This window comes from Elephas maximus, chromosome 20 (assembly GCF_024166365.1).
Source record: "Elephas maximus indicus isolate mEleMax1 chromosome 20, mEleMax1 primary haplotype, whole genome shotgun sequence".
Lineage (NCBI taxonomy): Eukaryota > Metazoa > Chordata > Mammalia > Proboscidea > Elephantidae > Elephas > Elephas maximus.
In genome coordinates, this window is record NC_064838.1 from 12921210 (window position 1) to 12941015 (window position 19806).

The window sequence follows — 19806 nt, forward strand, 5'->3', positions numbered from 1 at the left end:
AGAAACCTCCAAACCAAACAGAGGAGAGAGGAAATTAATCAGAAAGGTACAATTCTGCCAAAGAACTAGTTCTCTAGGACAAAGAACTAAATCTCTCTCCCACCACCACCACTTGCCCCCCCAAAAATACCTGTTTCTGAGAGCATATAGAGTACACATAGTAGGTGCTCAATAAACATTTTGTAAATGTATGATCAAAACGCCCACTGCTACTGAGTCAATTCTGATTCATAGTGACTCCACAGGACAGAACAAAAACTGCTCCACAGGGTTTCCAAGGCTGTACATGGATTGATTACACCTCAACATAAAGAAAACAAAATCCCAGCAAATGGACCAATGAGCAACATCATGATAAACGGAGAAAAGGCTGAAGTTGTCAAGGATTTCATTTTACTTGGATCCACAATCAACAGCCATGGAAGCAGCAGTCAAGAAATCAAATGACGTATTATGTTGGGCAAATCTGCTGCAAAAGATCTCTTTAAAGCGTTAAAAAGCAACGAGGTCGCTCTGAGGACTGAGGTGCGCCTTACCCAAGCCGCAGTATTTTCAATTGCTTCATACGCGTGTGAAAGCTGGACAATACAGAAGGCTGAAGAACTGATGCATCTGAATTACATGTTAGCGAAGAATAGTGAATATACCACAGACTACGGAAAGAATGAACAAATCTGTCTTGGAAGAAGTACAGCCAGAATGCTCCTTCGGACATGTTATCGGGAGGGACCAGTCCCTGGAGAAGGACACCATGCTTCATAAAGCAGAGGGTCAGTGAAAAAGAGGAAGACCCTCTTTGACATGGCAGCTGAGACAATGGGCTCAAACACAGCAATGATTGTGAGGGTGACAGAACCAGGCATGTTTCGTTCTGTTGTGCACAGGGTCGCGATGAGTCAGAACCAACTTGATGGCACCCAACCACAACAAAATCCTTACAGAAACAGACTGCCACATCTTTCTCGAACACCGGCCCTTCGGTTAGCAGCTGAGCACTTAACCCCTGTACCACCAGGGTTCCTTCGTAAATGTATAGCTAACTACAATTTCCTTTGCCGAACACATTTGTAAGTGTCAATTCTTTCAGAAGTTGTTCAAATTCACATCTCTCAAAACCACTCTATGCATATACAGATGAAATGATGTGCCTTAGACTTACTCTCAAAAAAAAGCATGGAAGGGGAGAGGGGAGAAGTGTGTGGAACAGAAATCAAACAAGACTGGTGAACATCTATGACTGCTGAAGCCAGGTGACGGGTACATGGGTGAGTTCATTAAACTATAATATTCTGTTCATTCATGAAGCTGTTAGCTCTTTCCACAGTAAACACATAAGAGAAAACACCTGTACGGGCAGAAGTGAGTGAGTTTATTTAAAGTAACTGGGGCCAATCAAATGTTCCATTAATTCAGATTTTTAAAAGAAAAAAAAAAAAAGCAGGTCTTTTTGATCTATAGCTTACAAGAAAAAAGGAGTATCTTCAACACCGTACTTCTTCTCAGTCAGGTGGTAGCTGTCACTACCCAGGCAGAGGCTAGCTTGTCAATTTCTTGTTACTAGGCCCAAGTGCTAATGACTGACATACAAATACTTTCAAACAAGGAGTGCTGGAACGACAAGATTTGGTACTAAAACCAGATACTCTATTCCCCAGTTCAAAAGAGCTTCATCCTCCTCACTGTTATCTAACAGGCTATCATGAAGTTAGTACTTGGGGCAGAAAAAATTTACCAGTGCAATGCATGCTCTGACCAAGATAAGCAGTCAATTATTTCAGCGGCAAATTATAACTGGTAAAAGGAGCAAAGGACGAAAGAAAAAAAACCAAACCCATTGCTGTCAAGTCAATTCTGACTCATGGTGACCCTATAGAACAGTGTAGAACTGCCCCACAGGGCTTCCAAGGAGCGCCTGGTGGATTCGAACAGCCAACCTCTTGGTTGGCAGCCGTAGCACTTACCCACTATGCCACCAGGGTTTCCAAAGCAGCTAAATGCTTCATAACTATGCCTTAGAAAAAAAGTTGTGAGGGTTTCTGGTCGTGTTTTTTAGCAGCTTAAAAAAAAAAAAAATCCATTATCTCCACCTCGTTTCTTAACGTCCAGCTAATTCTGCCTGTGGGACAGATCCTTACTCATTTCATTCATGGTCCTAATATTGAGGCCTTAAGACAAAAAAAAATACCTGCAGATGGTAAAGATTAGAGATCTGTACACCACAAAAGTTTACCTTAATAATCAACGCAAACTACCTAAAAAGAGACAGCTCATACTTTCTTTAAATCCTCTGAAGGCTACCTTTTGCCAAAACAAACGGAATAAGCAGTAATTGGAACCTGCATCCTGGTTTATAAGGAAGCCGAGCTGTATTAAGAAGTACAGAGATGAACAGATTGGTTGTTTAACAATGGACCTACCGGTTATGCTAGATTAAATAGTAATAAAGACGCTAACAATCGTAGCCATTCATGTGGGCAAGGCTGTGAATCAAGGCCATTCACTGGGGAAGGGACTCAGCTACAGGTGCAAAGGCAAGAGCAAACAGTAACTGGCTTTTCAGGTCACATCCCCGTCAGATTCCTCAACGCCCCTGTGCTGGCTGCCCACATCCCCTACAAAGTTACCACTGGATTGCAAACAGACCCAAAGAGCCTACAAACGTGAGGGCTCCCCTGCTCTCTGCAGACAATCGTCACCTCCTCCTCCCTCATGTACTTGCCAAGAGAAGTGGGTACAGTGTGGGGTTCAGCTGTCCCTGAAGTCTGTAACCTAAGCCCTGTTTGGAAGAGCACACCTGCATTTTTCCAAGCTACTTTTTTCTACTGAGAGGAGCTATTGCATCTGGGTAGGGCTCGGTTTCCATGCAACCCTGGGAAATAATAGGATAAAATTATTAGTTGAAGAGCCTCTCACTCCCCTGCCTCCTTTCCAGACAGCCCCTCCCAAAAGGATAATGCTAAATAGGCAGACGTATTTGTACAATTAGAATGCATTTATAAACCATCTTGGTAATTTCTGCTAATTGTATAATTTGCAGCAACTGTTCATAGCTTCCCACTTGATAGTCTGAGGTTTCCAAGGGCACATGAAATTTCACGTTTCATTTCATACATATCACACACACACACAAACCTTATAAGGCTGCTTGGATTGTGAGCCCAGTCACCCTCCCATTCCAAAGGAGTCCTTTATATCGCAAAAATAAACTTTTCCCAGGAAAGACTTTATCACCAGGAAATCTGCCTTTGGAGGCTGACCACGAGAGATGATGCAAGATTTCTGTCACTGAAGTCTTAGCCTTCATATTGTGCTCATAATCATCAAGTTTATCAACCCGTATTATGGAACTGAGCTAAAGACATGTGTCACCTAAGACAGAATATTATGTTCCCCTATTAAGAAACGAAGAGAGGCTCACCCAAAATCACACAGAGCTATAGAGTGGCAGTGCCAGGAATGGATCCCAGAAACAACTTTCGATCTCTTCATCACTATTCCACCAACGTATCCTGTTGTTGTTAGTTGCTGTCAAGTTGATTCCAATTCATGGTGACCCCATGTGTGCAGAGAACTGCTTCATAGGCTTTTCGTGGCTGTGTGACCTTTCAGAAGCATATCACCTGTCTTCCGAGGTAACTCTGGGTGGGTTCAAACCACCAACCTTTTCGGCTAGAAGTCCAGCCACCCAAGGACTCGCCAGCATACCCAACAGAGTGAAGGTCAAGAAAGTATCACCTCATCTACTCTTTTTCCCAATCAATAACACAAACGGAGATGGAGACACAGCCGGGCAGCGAATGCCCACTTAGAAGATACAGAGAAGATAAGGGCTAAAGGCAGGAAGCAAAGGCTGTGAGAGCAGGGAAATGGAGAAACGCCATTTTAAAAAATGGAATGGCTTTTATAAGCAGATTGGGTCTATTGCTTGTGTTTGAGAAGACTTGGACAAAAAAAGTACTTGGATAAAGACCACAAACAAAGTATTAAAATATAGAAAATACAATTACGATAAAAACACATAAAGCACAAAGCCTTTGGATAAGAAAAATTCACAAGCATACCACCCCCACCAAAAAAAAACAAAATAACCTGGATACAAATTGGCAGCTTCCAATTAGATCATCCACAAACTGCTATTTTCTTTTTTGCAATCTTTACACATCCATTCACATGGCTTAATGACAGCAACAGTCATATATCAAGTTCTTCAGCCGAAAACGTCTCAGTCCCAGTCGTGTAACTGGTCAATTAATTGGTTACTCTGGGCCGCTACTCTAAACCTTGCAGTTATACAAAATTCTACGGGCAAAAAAATAAATGCAAGTTCCAGAGGGTCAACTACAGTGAAAATGTTAACCTCTGGTCTTCAAACGGAACCCCTGGTGGCGTAGTGGTTAAGAGCTACAGCTGCTAACCAAAAGGTCAGCAGTTCGAATCCACCAGGCGCTCCTTAGAAACCCTGTGAGGCAGTTCTACTTGTCCTATAGGGTCGCTACGAATCCAGATTGACTTGGCGGCTATGGGTTGGGTTGGGCTGGGTCTTCGAAGCCTTATTTCTTTGCAGGTGAACGTCTTACTTATTCTCACACTTACTTGAAACAAAAGCGTAAGAAGACCACGGTAGTAGTATACACAGGAACTGAAGTGATGAGGGATGTGGCCTACAGGCTCATGCTTAAGTGCGAAAAAAATAATATTAACAGTCCCTAAACTTCCCACAGGCCAGGGAACACGTGAAATTTTAAAATATTTTCCCTCCTCTGCCTGGGAATTTTTCCTCCATCCCTCCTTCCTGTCTCAAGACAATGTCTTCTGCAAAGGCATTGCAGAAATAGCATCCGCTGTAAACAGCTCTGAATATTAACACAGCCCAGAGCACTGTTCCCTTTTAAAAGACCCCCAGCGTTTCGAATTGTAGTCACCCAGGAAAGGGAAGGTCCCAGGGAGTAAATGTCACCAAGCGCTTTCAAAAGGAGTTGAAAGTTAGGCTTGCTCATGAAACTTAAAGTCCTTCAACCTATGAGAGTAAGTCAGAGGAATCCCTTTAAGTTTCAAACAAAAAAGGGGAAAAAAAGACCCTGGTACAACCAACATCCTTTATTGCTTATAGTAACTTTCAGTTCAATGAATCCTTTTGCTCGTTTTCCCTCTGTGAGTGTCACTTATAAAATAACCACAGGCTATTTTAAACACCCTCCTTGCAGCCTTCTCCCTCCAACAGACCTCTGGGCTCTAGCAGGTACACAGAACTGGGCCAGGTGCATTGTCAGCCACACAAAACCCCACTGCTCTCTCACATTCCTGTCCATCCTGAAAGAGAGGATGCTGAAAAGACTTTGCACCAAGGAGACACTTCTGTAGAATGGAGGAGAGGCCCTTCCACTGTGATCACAGTGTCTTAGGGAGAGAAAGGTCAGCCAGAGGCCAACCCAGTGTGGTCAGGGAACCCAGGCAAAATAATTAGCACTGGAAGGAAGGAAAGCTTCAGCACACAGTGCAGATGCTGGAGAGCTGGGACATTCACTAGGAACCAGCCTGCTGGAATGCCAGGAGGCTGAGATCTGGGCCAACACTGAGTTTTCTTCATCTTTTGGGAGATGTTCCTAAGAATTAATGCCAATGATGCACTCAAATGTCCAAAGCTGTGAAATCTAGTAACCAAATATAATTATGGAAAGAGATGAACACACTTTTTTTTAAAAGTGCCCCCTTGCAAGAAGGGGCAGGAACGATTCTGACACACCTTAGAAGCAAGAGGGCATTGTGTGCCAATACAGAGTTAATTTGTCCTGTGGGCCCCCTGTGGGCCTCTGGGCACTTTATAATTTTGCAGTATTCAAAAATTAGCATTTATGCCCATGATTTCATATCAGCTGGACTTCATGTACCTTCCTCTCAAGGCAATCAATTTTATTTGCCAGAGAACAGGCAACAGATAGGTTCTCCCTCATCAAGGGGCAAGCAAGGCTAGGCTTCCTACACGTGTTACAAAGAAGAGGACTCTGAGGTGAAGTTCCCCTGAAAGTCTGAAAGAACTTCCACCTTTCAGATTTTTCCTCTGCCATCACCCCAAGTTTAAAATGCTCCCTATTCCAAACAACCCTTTGTCCACTTTCCGCAAATTGAAGATATCAGAGGTCTGTTTAGCTCTTCTTAAATGACACAGAGACAAGGCAGAAAATGGGCAGAAGGCCTCAGGACAATCCAGACAACAATCTATTTCTTAACAAAATCTCAGTTTAGGTTTTGGAACAATTTGGTCCTCTGCACTTCAAATCTAATTTTCATTAACAGGATGGGAAGTATTTTCCAAACCTTTAATTCACAACACCCTGCACACCTGGGCCTTCCAGCACAGCTGTAAAATTTCAAAGACAAAGGCCCTCTCTGCTTCATAACTACAATGGTAACCAGGGTTTATTTTCTAATGTAATCAGAAGCCAAGGTTAGATGTAAGCCACTGATTTGGTATTGCAAACACTTAAGGAGACATAACATAAAGAGACCCAAATCAATAAACTCATCTTAATGAGTCTCAGGACCCAGGATAACCACATTTGGTGTCCTTTGGTGAATTTCCTTGTTTCTGAATGCCAAGTCATCTTCCCTCCAAACAGAGGGCCAGCCTTCCTCACCCATCACAATCCCACCAGGCCATCATGTGGCTCCCAGAACTAGCCACAAATTCATGCAACAGATAAGAGTCTAAAGTAAACTGTACTTAAAACTTCTTAAACAGCTCTAAAACCATGCGCTCAAAAATAATTTCGAAGGAAGCAAATATCTGAGTTTTAAGAAGTTCAACTATTTCTAAAGTTCTGGGAAGTTGGAATAAGGCTTGGCAGTGCTTGGTGCTATTTATGAATGTGCTGGTTGAACCATGCCAATCTCACCTACGTAATGGGATGGAAGCCTCAGCAATGAAAATGGCTCAACTACTACAAGTTACGGTGCTGTATAAATTATCCTCCAGACACAAGGATTAACATGATTTTCCCATCCACTAGCTCCATTCCATCCCTTCTGCTCATACTGCATTTAGATCCGTATTATTGTGTTATTTTCCTTATGCTAGGCCTAGGAGCAACTCCAACGTTAGATGCACTGTTGACAAAAGAAAAAAAAGTCCCATAAAGCCACAGGTCCCCTGCTATCTCAAATCCACAGCCTGAAACTGTTTGAACTAGCTGCTGTAAATCTAGTTCATGGGGTTATAAACTAGCTCTGAGCATCTCCTAGACACAATGGACTTAAAGGATGTAAGCCTGGTGCAACTACAAGATATTTTATTAGATTACAGACTGACACTTTCTCCCCTCAAGTCTTGTGGAATCATAACCAGGACTATAAGCTGTATAAATAGCCTGATGTAAGATTCAGAATAAAACTAATGGTTTAAACAGAGAAATCTGAAGTTGAAGAAAAAAAAAATTTGCTTGATTTTTCTCTAACCAGAACAACATTTTTCAAAGGGTATATCCATTTACTATGCTGCCACACACTAACAAGAAGTTACAGCTCACAGTCTAATCAGTTAACACCATAATCCCTGTGATCAAGTCTATGGAACCTCTAAATACCCAGTATGGTTGGTATTCATCTTCAAAAGTGTGAATAAAAGAGAGAAGACTGCAATCCTAAAGCGATTCATGCCACGAGAAATGTCACTCTTAGGCAACCAAAAGCCTAAAAAACAACCAGTATGTTTTGCTCCAAAAATTACAGGGCAAGGCAAAGTGGATCTTGTGACCACACGGAAGGACAAATAAGAGGACACCCTGTCCTCTCCGGGAAGTCACGGCTTCTGAACTAAGTGCCTTCCCCACAATGGCACTGACACATGGCATCAGGAGTCACTCCTCCAACAGGTGAACACTTAAGAAGTTATTCTGATCCTGCCCACGTGATGTTAGCTTCAAAAGCCTACTTCAAAAGCTTATGTATAAAGGAAAAGCCACAGTATCAAAGGCCACCTCAACTAAACCAATTAGTACCTAATGTCAATGCCGGGCTCCTTCTCCAGTTATTTCACACAGCCACTGTCTGCGTTAAAAATCCACAGTACAACCACTGGTTTTCAGTTAAGTCAGTGAATTCCACAGAAGCAGCAGAATATTGGAGAAAACCTCACTAATAAAAAAAAAAAAAAAAACCATTGCGCTCAAGTCAATCCCAACTCATAGCGACCCTATAGCACAGAGTAGAATTGCCCCATAGGGTTTCCAAGGAGCACCTGGTGGATGTGAACTCCTGATCTTTTGGTTAGCAGCCAAGCTCTTAACCACTATGCCACCAGGGTTTCCAACTAACTAAAAGGTCCTGGAAAGTTTCAGAGCCTTGCAGTACTTGCTCACTGTCACCATGAGCTGGAACTAACTCGACAGCATGGGATTTGGTTTTTGGTATTTTTAACACGGTCCAAGTTAAAAATCGCGCTCTATTTCCAGAGGCACAGGACCTTTACCTTCCTCTCATGGCAGCCACACATCAGGACCACATTTTCTGAGATCGAGCCACAGGTGTTGGTTAAAAGTTGTGTCACCTGCTCTGCTTCTTATTTAAACAGTGGATGCCATGCCTGAGGTGTCCGCTGCACCTCTTCTGTGTTCTAGGAAAGATGTTCAATTATTCAACTGAAAAGCCAGGCCTTTTCTAGAAGGTACTAAGGGTTCCACAGAAGTGCTAATTACTGATAACTGGGCAGAATTTGACTCATGGACCAGATTTTTAGAAGTAAAAGAAGGCCATTATATTCTCCCATACTTATGGAAGCCTAATGCATTTTTTTCTTGCGAAATCTCCTGTAAGAAATGTCCCACTAAGTGCTGATGGAAGCCTGTAATGTCAATAAAGGTCACCATGCACTAAAGACCAGGTTAAAAAATCGTGACTGCACAGAAAAGAACCTCCTTTAGGTGAAACAAACTGCTCAAATCGACCAATCCCTCGCACTGTCTCTGGAAGTAGCACTACTCCAACCAATTTGCACCATTTATAGAGGATCATCAAGCCCAATGGGGCCCTAGGGAACAGACAGTAAGGGTCTGGAACATCGTTCCCTAAAATGCCAACCAGGCAGCAAAGGACAAACTCGCATCAGTCAGAGATCTCCCGGAGGTCCCAAAGGCCCCTTCCTCGGGCTGTTCTCCGGGGACGTTTGCCTTCTGCCTCGGCCAGAGCCAAGTCACCAAGTCAGGCCATCAGGGTCAGCAGGGATCAGAAGGCGACGAAACACACATTCGCATTAACAGATAACGTAAATGGAAGACTGGAGCCAAGAGCCACCATTCATTAGCCACTGGAAGTCCACGGATCTCAGACGCCTGAGTACGGTTACAGGAGAGGAAAAAAAGAAACCCTCACACTCACCGCACAGGCTTCCTTGCCCTCTCCCTTCCAGGGGTTTCCCACCTCCCACACATACATATACACACTCACCTTCTCTCACCTCCAGACTCCCACTTACCTACTTGCTTCCAGATCACGCTCGCTCACTTCTGGACTCTCACTACCTACCCTCTTGCGCTCATCTCCCAACCCGCAAGACCTACCCTCACCTCCAGGCCCCCCGTGCTCTCTCCTCTAGACGCCCACGCACGGTATCACCTCTGGGATCCCACGCAAACCTTTTCCCAACCACGCACGGAACCCAAGCCGCACTGCCTTCTCAGGTAAGAAGTCCCACCGCTATCCCCAGGTGACAGCGCTCCGGGGCGCAGGGAGGGCGAAAAGGGCGGCACTCACAGGCTCCGCGTCCAGGCGGGCAGGTCTCCGGGCAGCGTCGTCAGCCCGCGCCCGCCGCAGTCCAGCGAGTCCCCAGCGCAAGCGCAGGCGGCGGCACAGGACGCCCGTGGGACGGCCGTACCCGTCGCCGGCTCCGGCCGAAGCAGCAGCAGCAGCAGCAGCGACAGGAGGAGAAGGTGAGGCGAGCGGCGCGGGGCCCCGAGCGCTCCCCGGGCCGGCCGCGCCATCTTGTCTGGAGCGCGCTGCGAACTTCGGGCGCGGGGGCTGCGAGGTCCCGGGCGGTCGCAGGCACGGGCGGGCCCGCGGGGGCGCCGCTCGGCACTAGGCTGCTGGCCGGGGCATGGCCGCTGGCACAAGTTAACCCGCGGCGGCGGCGGCGGCGGCGGCGGCTCCAACGCTCAGCGGGCCCCCGGTGCCCGGGCCGCTCGGTAGCGCCCTGCGGGGGCCGCGAACCCTGCGCCCATCCGGGCCGACCTGCCCACACTGGCTAGGAAGCCCTCGGACCCGGGAGAGGGGTGCGAGGCCGGCGCTGGGTCCTCCCGCCGCGCTCCGGGCCGGCTCCTGAACTCCCGCGCACGCCAAGTGCCGCCGCTGGCCGAGGGCGGTGCTGCCGCCGCTGCTGGAAGCAGGGCGCTCAGCCTCGCAGCCTGCGCTCGGCGCCCGTGGGCATCTCCTCTCCGTTCGGAGCGCCAAGCTGCAGGCCCCGGGCTGCACCGCGCGGCTGCCCCCGGCTCGGCGGGCCCCGTGCGCCTCGCTGTCTCAGCGCCGCGGGCAGAGCGCGCGCGCACTCCCGACTCGGCGCGGCTCCTCGCGGCTCCTCCGCGCTGCGCGAGCACGGCCGACCTCGCGGCCGGAACAATCAGCCGCTCGCTGCGAGCTGCCCCGCGGCCCAACCCCGGCCGGCCCTCCCTGGCCCCGCCCAGGCCGCTCGCCCGCACACACCCCCTCGGCTCAGCTCTCCGCGGCCGCCTGCCGGCCCACGTTGGTCGCTTTGCAACAGGGCCCCGCCACGCCCCCACCTGCTGTTCATTGGCTGCTGGAGTTCACGACCGCCAGCCTCGAGAGCCATTGGAGCGCTCCCCATGATCCCGCCCCTCCGGCCATCCCGCCCCCACTCTATTTTCCCACCCAAGGTGTGAAGGGTGGGGGACAGGGAGGAGAAAGAGGGAGAGACAGCCCCCGCTTCTTAAAGGGGACGTGCAGGCTTGGTGATGGAGGAGGGGGACGCGGGCGGCGAGTAGGGGGCGTAAAGGTATGTCCTCTGGGTCTGTAAAAAGGAAACCAAACCCGTTGCCGTGGAGTCGATTCCGACGCCTAGCGACTCTATAGGACCCTATAGGACAGAGGGTTTCCTAGGAGCGACTGGTGGATTGTTAGCAGCCAAGCTCTTAACCACTGAGCCCACCAGGGCTCCGTGGGAAGAAAGTTGGTTAAGAAGGTAACGTCCCGCTTTGGAGCTGTCTGGCCCCCAGTGTTCTTCCCTCTTCCCCAGGCTGCAAACGTAACTGGGAATTTAGGGCAAACCTGCGCCCATTCTTCCAGGTGCCCTCTAGGAAATTTAAAAATTCACGCATTTCCTTAGTTATTTCATCAAGGGTGGCCCCCTTCCTCCCCGCACAACCTGGAGCTTGTTTCTGCCCCTGGGTTGTTCTTGACGTCCTAAATCCGGCAATACGTCCTTGATTAACGGGGTTACCAGAGTGAATGTGTGCTGCAGAACCCAAATCTCAAAGGTGGACCCCCCCTCCCCCTCTAGTTGAAGGGTACATCTGGAAATATTCCAGCCTTAGATAAAGAGTTTGCTTTTTTTTTTTTTTTTAACCGGAGCCTCTTTAAGCCAATATTCAAAAAACCGTAGAGTACTCCTGGTAGAGACAAAGGAGAAATAATAACGGTTTAAAAGCTTCTGACTTTGGTTCTCACAGGTCAGCACATAGCCATGTGTTACATGAAACAGTAAGGCAGGCCCACACACCACACACACCCACTGTGTGAAAAAAGAAAAGATTAGCACTGTAATATACAGCTGCCTCTCTGGGCGCTTTGGTTTGCCGTGTCTCATAACCCTTCCCAGGAGTATGCAAGTTTCCAACATAGCTGCGTAAGGGCACATGTTGTCAGGAAAATTAAGAGGGTGTCTAGTCTGCTGAAAAACATTTGCTCCAGCAAACTCAAATCTATGTTTTCTAAAAATTGAGAGAAGGAGATGTTCCTCACAAAAAAAAAAAATTAAAAAGAGCGTTTGTCCCTTTTTTTATATACAGTCTAAGGGGTTTGTTTTAACTGAGATGCATCAAACTTTCCTTCAGCCATAAGACTCCTCTTTTCTTTAACCAAAATTGGGTTTGGGCTTGGCAGTCAAGTGATTGCTTTCTTTTCCTGCCCCCTCTTCCTCCTCCTCTTCTTCTTTCTTCTGATTCATTATGTGATCAGGTAGTGGTGCTACGTTTATTTATTTATTTATTTTTTCTTGCATGATCTCAGCAGTGATGCCCAAGCAGTGGTCAGATATGTGTGTAAATCAATCCAAAATGATTCCCAAGAAACATTATCAGAAAACTGCTCCACCTGATTCATTTTACCCAGGGCCTTAACCAGCTTTTCTGTTTTGTTTGAAATCCACATAAACATACACTTCAATCTGGGCAAGAAGAAATGTCTCTTTGTTTAAAGGCTTTTGGTAAAAAGACTCGAAAGTACAATAATAATAATGAACAAGAGGAAATGGGATTTAAAGGACCCCAATTTATGAAGTTCTCTAGGTCGATGTTTCTGGAATTTTTCAAGAACACAGAACAGAAAACTAATTTAATGTGCAATACCCATAAACATTTCCCCCAAAGCAACTGTCACATCCTGCCCCTGCCCCCAAAATCAACCAGCATATGTAAGAAAAACAAATTGAACTTATATGGGGTTTCTTGAAATGCCCATCTGAGATGATTTTTCAGGTTCGTACTAAGGTTAGTATAATAAAATGGATATTTTTTTGTAACATGTTTTCCAAATACATGTGAGTGTACCTGTGAGATGCACTTCTGGGGTGTCAGGGTTCTGGAGAAGAAAATGTAAGAATCTGCAAGGTAAGGGTGTACCCACAGATCTACAGCATCCCCTGTGGTCTGGTTACCATGAAGCCGGGGGAAAGATTCCAAAGCTGAAGCTTGCACTGAGGAACACTTGGGGGACTGGGCGCCTGAGCCTTGGCAGTCCCTCTGTCTACAGCAGTGCATGAAGTCATGTCTGCTCCCCATACCATGTATGGAAGTTTGCCCACACACTAGCAACCTGCTTGTGATTGAAATGAGAGTGTAGGTTTGAAGAGCAGTGCTGTGGAGCTCAGGGGCAACTTCATCGGCAGCCACAACCTAAGATCAGGGAGGCCTGAACAACAACGAAAGCATGCTTCCGAGGGAACCCATGTCCCTGCTTAAAAAGAAGCCAGTCTGGGTCCATTCAGCACTGAGCAACTGTTGATCTGAGTACTCTGAGTTCTCATGTTTCTCCACTGCCACTTTTACAGTTTTAAATAGTTACTCATTCCTTGAGGGGGTCATCCAGAGATTTTAGACTTCCCAGTTGGTTTTAATCTACCAGAGCCAGCATGGAATCAAACCCCCAAGGAGAGTCGCTGCAGGTCTCTCTAGAATACAGAAGCCCCGGCAGGTGATAGTCTTAAAACCACTGAAAAAGAGGCATCGAAAAGTAAGTTAGCCTAAAACCACCAAGAATTAGGGAGAGAAGCAAATAACAAAATCACAAGAAATCACGTTGATCACAGGGATTACTTAAAACAGTAATTTCCAGGAATCTGAACTGTGGCAGTTTGTCACAGCTCTGTGATACACCAGTTGCCATTAAGTTGACTCCGACTCACGGTGACCCCACGCGTGTCAGAGTAGAACCGTGCTCCACACGGTTTTCAGTGGCTCATTTTTCAGAAGTAGATCACCAGGGCTTTTTTTCACGGCACCTGTGGGTAAACTCGAACCTCCAACCTTTTGGTTAGCGGCCAAGTGCACCACCAGGGGACTCCTTGTTACAGTTTTAGGCAGTGATAATGGGTGGTTTTAAAGAATGCTGAGATTCAGAGGTGCTTTCTCAATGTTAAAAGAGATTTCACATCCTACAAAGAGCACTAGGGCAGCATTCAGGAGACCTGGGTTCTAGCCAGTTCTTATTACCCATTAAACCCTTGGCCAACTATTTCCTTTCTGCAAGCCTCCTTTTTCTTAAACAGGTAACAGATATAATGGTCTCTTTGACCTGGGTGCTAAGAAAATTAAAGGAAGGATTTGTTTTGATAAAAGACATGAGGGGCTTTGTAAACTATTTGCTGTTGCCATAGAGTCAATTCTGATCAATTCCTAATGACCCTATAGGGTAGGGTAAAACTGCCCCATACTGTTTCCAAGGCTATAAATCTTTACAGAACCACACTGCCACATCTTTCCCCCTCAGAGCGGCTGGTGGGTTTGAACTGCTGACCTTTCAGTTCGCAGCCGAGCACCTAACAACTACACCACTAGGGCTCCTCACAAACTGTTGTTGTTAGGTGCTATCGAGTCGGTTCTGACTCGTAGCGACCCTAGGCACAACAGAATGAAACACTGCCTGGTTCTGCACCATTCTCATGATCATTGTTATGCTTGAGCCCATTATTGCAGCCACTGTGTAAATCCATCGCCATGAGGGTCTTCACTTTTTCACTGCCCCTCCACTTTACCAAACATGATGTCCTTCTCTAGGAACCGAGCCCTTCTGATAACATGTCCAAAGTATGTGAGACAAAGTCTCACCATTCTTGCTTCTAAGGAGCATTCCAGCTGTACTTCTTCCAAGACAGATTTGTCCCTTCTTCTGGCAGTCCATGGTATATTCAATATTCTTTGCCAACACCACAATCCCAAGGCATCAATTCTTCTTCTGTCTTCCTTATTCATTGTCCAGCTTTCACATACATACGAGCCAACTGAAAACATCATGGCCTGGGTCAGGTGCACCTTAGTCTTCGAGGTGACAACTTTGCTTTTCAACACTTCAAAGAGATCTTTTGCAACAGATTTGCCCAATGCAGTGTGTCCCTCGATTTCTTGACTGCTGCTTCCATGGGTGTTGACTGTGGATCCAAGTAAAAATAAAACCCCTGATAACTTCAGTCTTTTCTCCATTTATCATGATGTTGCTTACTGGCCCATTTGTGAAGATTTTTGTTGTATGTTGAGGTATAATCCGTACTGAAGGCTGTAGTCTTTGATCATCATCAGTAAGTGCTTCAGCTGTTTACAGCTACGTAAATCTAAGGTTTATTAAGGTGCGACTGAGTTTTAACCCTAAAAAATCGAATACGCACACACTATAGGTGGAAAATCTTAGTAGATTACTTTAGCATAGAGGTCTCCCTTACCCCAGGAATGCCACAAGAGGTTAATAATTGCCTATAAAAACCCCTGAAGACTTGCAGGGTGCTGACACCCCTGCTTTGAGCTTGTTTTGTATCTCTCTTCCAAGGAAGATAAAGCTGTGTACTCATTAACTCCTTCCTCACAATAACCTTGTCAGGGAGATGAATTGGTGAAGGTAAGAGAGGAAGCTAATGAGTTAAGGGATGGAAAATAAGAGATAATTTTTTAAGATTTCTCTGTCCCCCATTTCAATATTTTCCTTTGATGGGGTGGGGAGAGGTGTGTTTTATTGTGCAATCTCTGGCTATTGGAATATTGGTTAATGCCCACACAATGCCAAGCTGCAACTGGGAGATTAGCTGATGCCTGCAACTCAACTGTGAACCTTCACAGGCCTCTGCTCTACAAAGTAGCTTCGACCGGGGACCAAAAACATTTAGCGTCCACTTTCCACCACTAGTTAGAAGCTGGACACTTGTCCTTGTCTTGGGAATTTACAGTTTTACGTGGTTCTTTGAGAGGTTAAAGACACCATTTACCAAAACGATAAGCAGTTTCAAAATTCTGAGATTCTGGAGTGATGGTCAATGTACAGAGGCAGCCTCTAAGCTCCAGCAGTGAAGGAATGGACTAATGACATCACTGGATACTGCACCTCTCACCCCCAATCTGCTGCCTTTCCTATTGAAGCAGCATATGAAATAGTGAGGGGGGAGGGGAGGTGTGGGTAGAGTCAAAGTTTATGCCTTACCGCCAGGAACTCAGAAGCAACACTTCGATGTATATAAAAAGCAGTACGTTTATCATAACTTAGAATAATAATCTTCATGAAGTCATATACCTTATTTTTTTAAAGCAATGTCATATTATAACAGCACTTATTATGTGTGTGTCACTTTACTGAGTGCTTTTATATACTTTTTTCTTTGCAGTGGGAGTTAAAAAAAGATACTCAAGGCCACACAAGCTATTAAATGACAGAGCCAAGATTCTAAGCCAGCTTTGTAGACACCAAAAATCCATCATGATGTTTGATCATCATGAACGTTGAATATAACAGCCCTTATTGTTCCCCCTTTATAGATGAGAAAACTGAGGCTAAGTAATTTTTATAAAGTCAGGAATAAACAGAAACTTTGATCAAAGTTTCATCTCAATCGCCATGTCACACACCTTATATTTATGTCTTATGGGATGTATCATGATGCCTCTTAGGGATATTGTTAGAGCAGACATGATTTTTTCCTTTTGCGTACTTACTAATCTTTCCTGAATTTCCTCTAAGAATATAAACTAAACATTTTAAAAATAAATATATTGGCCTTTTTTTCACAGTGTGTGGCAGCACTTATGTACTAATAACAACACGTAATAATTTTTACTGAGCACTTACTATGTACTAGGCATTATTTCACTTTACGGTTTAATTTAACCGACGTCACGTAAGAATTCTGTGAGGTAGGTACCATAAAGATCCTCATTTTATAGATGAAGAAACTGAGACTCTGAGGTCAATTGACTTGCCCAAGTCACATCCTAATTTGGAGTCTAAATCAGTGCTCTAACCCAGTACAGTCTCAGACTCTCTCTTTTCACTCTTCATTTGATTCTTTTTTTATTTATCTGTCCTTCTAGACTGGGGCTCATTAACTTCAGAGTGTGTGTCTTAGTCTTTTCTCAGTATTCCTCTTGTCTAGCACAGTTGCAGGCACATGGTGGGTGCAGAGGAAGTATCTGCTGGCTGAGCCCTGCTCCTCCGCCAGAAGGGAGACTTGTCAAGCATTCTCACTCCCCCATCTTAGACATGCTCACCCTTCCAATCTACGGAACAGCAGAACCACCAGGAAGCTTGTTGGAAATGCCAAATCTCAGACCAGGACCTAGAATCACCAGATCAGAATCTGCCTTTTAACCAAGTCTGCAGGTGCCTGGCTTGCACATTAAAGACTGAGAGGTGCTGGGGTGACATACGTACACCACATACACACCTCCTATAACTGTGTCCTCCGTTACCACCATGTGGACAGAACACAATCTTTGTGCTTTGCATGTTTTTATGCCTTGTGGGTTTTTTTTACCCTTTTCATATTTTCGCGAGCCCTTAATAAAATAATTTCAAAAATAAAGGCGAGCATGTGGTTGGCATTACTGCCCCTAAACTGAAGAGCATTCAAAACATCTGCTGCCCAGGAGAAGTGGTTCGGGGAAAATCATTTCGTGCCGTTCAATTCTCTTTTTCATTGAGACCCAGTCACACTAACAAGAAGCGTTTGGGAATTTTATGGCCTGTTATGTGTGTTTTCAAAAGGACAGTTGGGTTTATGACACATTTCAAATTTATCATAAACATATAGACAGACATATTATATGCTTTGTGCTGTCATTTTTATCCATGAGCTATATTCTTCAGCAGATTAATTAAATATCCATAGTTCCCTGGGGAATTCTGACACTTTTCTTGGATTTAGATGCAATAGATCAAAGAAGACTCTCTGCCTCGTCACCTGCCCTGCCCCCCCCACCAAAAAAAAAAAGTCTTATTGGAAGTAGATTGATTGGGTAAGATTCAGACAAGGCAAGTGTATAGATTAATCATCTACAAAGATGGCTGCCAACAATTTCTCCCATCAAGAGGGAGAGTCTATTTCCCTCTGAATCCATCTCTGAATCTAGACTGATGTTGTGACTTGCTTTGACCAATAGAATATGGTAGACATGACTGTGCCAGCTCTGAGCTTGGCAGCTTTGACTCCTGCCCTCTTCCCACTCTGAGCTACCATGTAAAGATGTCCAGCCTGTCCTACTAGAGGCTCTGGAAAATAAGGGACCATGTGGAAAGAGAGGGCCCGAGGAAGAAAACTGGGTGACCAGCCAATAGACAGCACCATACCCCAGGCTTGTGAGTGAAGCCACTGTGTTCTTTTCATCTCAACGCAGGGGTCCCTTAGTGACTCAAACAGTTAAGCACTCCAGGACTAGCCGAAAGGTTGGTGGTTCGAATTCACCCAGCGATGGCTCAGAAGACAGGCCTGGAGATCTACTTCTGAGAGGTCACAGTGTTAAAAACCCTGTGAAGCAGCTCTACACCGTACATACTAAAGGCAAGGAACAACACAACATTCCGATGCCAAATGCAGAGGCATGAATAAACCAAGTCAACACCAGGTGATTGGAGGTAAGTTATTCCCACTGAGCCTTGCCCAGATCCCTGAGCCACAAAATCCTAATCAATAAAAACAGACCTTATTTTAAGCCACTGAATTTCAGGCTGATTTGTTAAGCAGTCATAGGTAACTGAGACAAGTGTGGCTAAGTGGGCAAGCAATAAAACATGTGAGTGGATTTTGGGGGAAATCAAGGTCTAATCAAATAAACCTGTCATTGGGAGTGTTAAAAAATTAGTGTTATCAGTTGACCTTCCTGACATCCGTTTGTCAGGACCTTTGATTAAATGTGACCCACAGACTGGCTGATGCCAGTGAAGAAAACCTCTTGAGTAATAAGTATTCTCGTTCTTTGGCAGGCCACAGAAGGGGCTCACCTCCTCCTCTCTTGTAGATAGGTCTGAGAGAAATGGACAGCATCTGCTTCTTTATAAAAGGTAGGTTCTCCCATCGTGGCTGGCAGCAAGATAAAATTAATCGAGAGAACAAAACAGCTGAAATCGTCTTATATGCTCCTTGAAAATACTAGATAAGGCTGACACTGATTGTTTTTAGTTTTACTCTCTTTCATAAGAGACAAATGGGTGAATCTCAAAAAACAACACTGAGATACAGAATTTGGGTGTGTGTTCGGTAGCAGTGGTAGGTGGTGTTTATACCTCTTGGACACAAACCAGCTCAACTCCCCAGCAGCTGTACACTTACCGTTAAAGTCTGAAAAGCAAACAAAACAAACAGTTGCTGTGGAGTTGATTCCAGCTCATGGTAACCCGTCTAGGCATGGCGTGAACAAGAGGGCCTCTGCATCCCAGGTGAAGTGCTCCTTTTACGAGGCAGGCTTCTGAAAACAGTGCCTCCTCCTGCCTTTAATACAATTGATCAAAATTGTGTGCCAGGTCTCCTGAATGGTTCTCCCCCAAGGCTCAGAACCCGGCCTCCCCCCAAACATCCTCAGATTTCACTTCCCTGGAAGCAGAGTAACTACAAACGGAGCTGGATTCAAATCTTGGCTTTGTCACTTAGTAGCTGTGCAATGTTAAGTTATCCAACCTCTTAGGGCTTCAGTTTTTCCCTCTGTAAAATGGGGCAATTCATTCCTACTTCCAAGGGTTGTTGGGAGGGATTTGATGGAATAAAGTAGGGAAAGTGCTTAGCTCGGTGGGTAGCAAAGAATAGGTCAGAAATGATCTGAGTGACCCCATCCGGAAGACAGGAATGGAGGGGCCGCCACCATCACCTTAAAGGAGCACTTAGAGGTTATTTTCCTTGGAAAGCAGCGTTACAGTTTTCTATACAATGAACTAGTATTATTTGTTACGATTTTTTCAGTGTGTCCAGTAGAGCCTTAACAAGTGTATCAGAGAAAAGAGTAATAATATTAAATAACACTTAAAAAAAAATTGCCATCGAGTCAATTCTGACTCATAGCAACCCTATAGGACAGAGTAGAACTGCCTGATAGTGTGTCCAAGGATCAGATGGTCGATTTGAAC

The 19806-nt window shown here is 45.3% G+C and overlaps 1 protein-coding gene across 1 annotated transcript in view; it reads right to left on the bottom strand.

The window, feature by feature from the left end:
* Window positions 1–9971, bottom strand: part of LRIG1 (leucine rich repeats and immunoglobulin like domains 1) — a 121319-nt gene extending 111348 nt beyond the window's left edge. Inside the window, exon 1 of the mRNA XM_049863221.1 lies at window positions 9745–9971. Coding sequence (XP_049719178.1) covers window positions 9745–9971 — 227 coding nt within the window. The remainder of the gene's footprint in view (window positions 1–9744) is intronic.
* Window positions 9972–19806: the final 9835 nt, after the last annotated feature.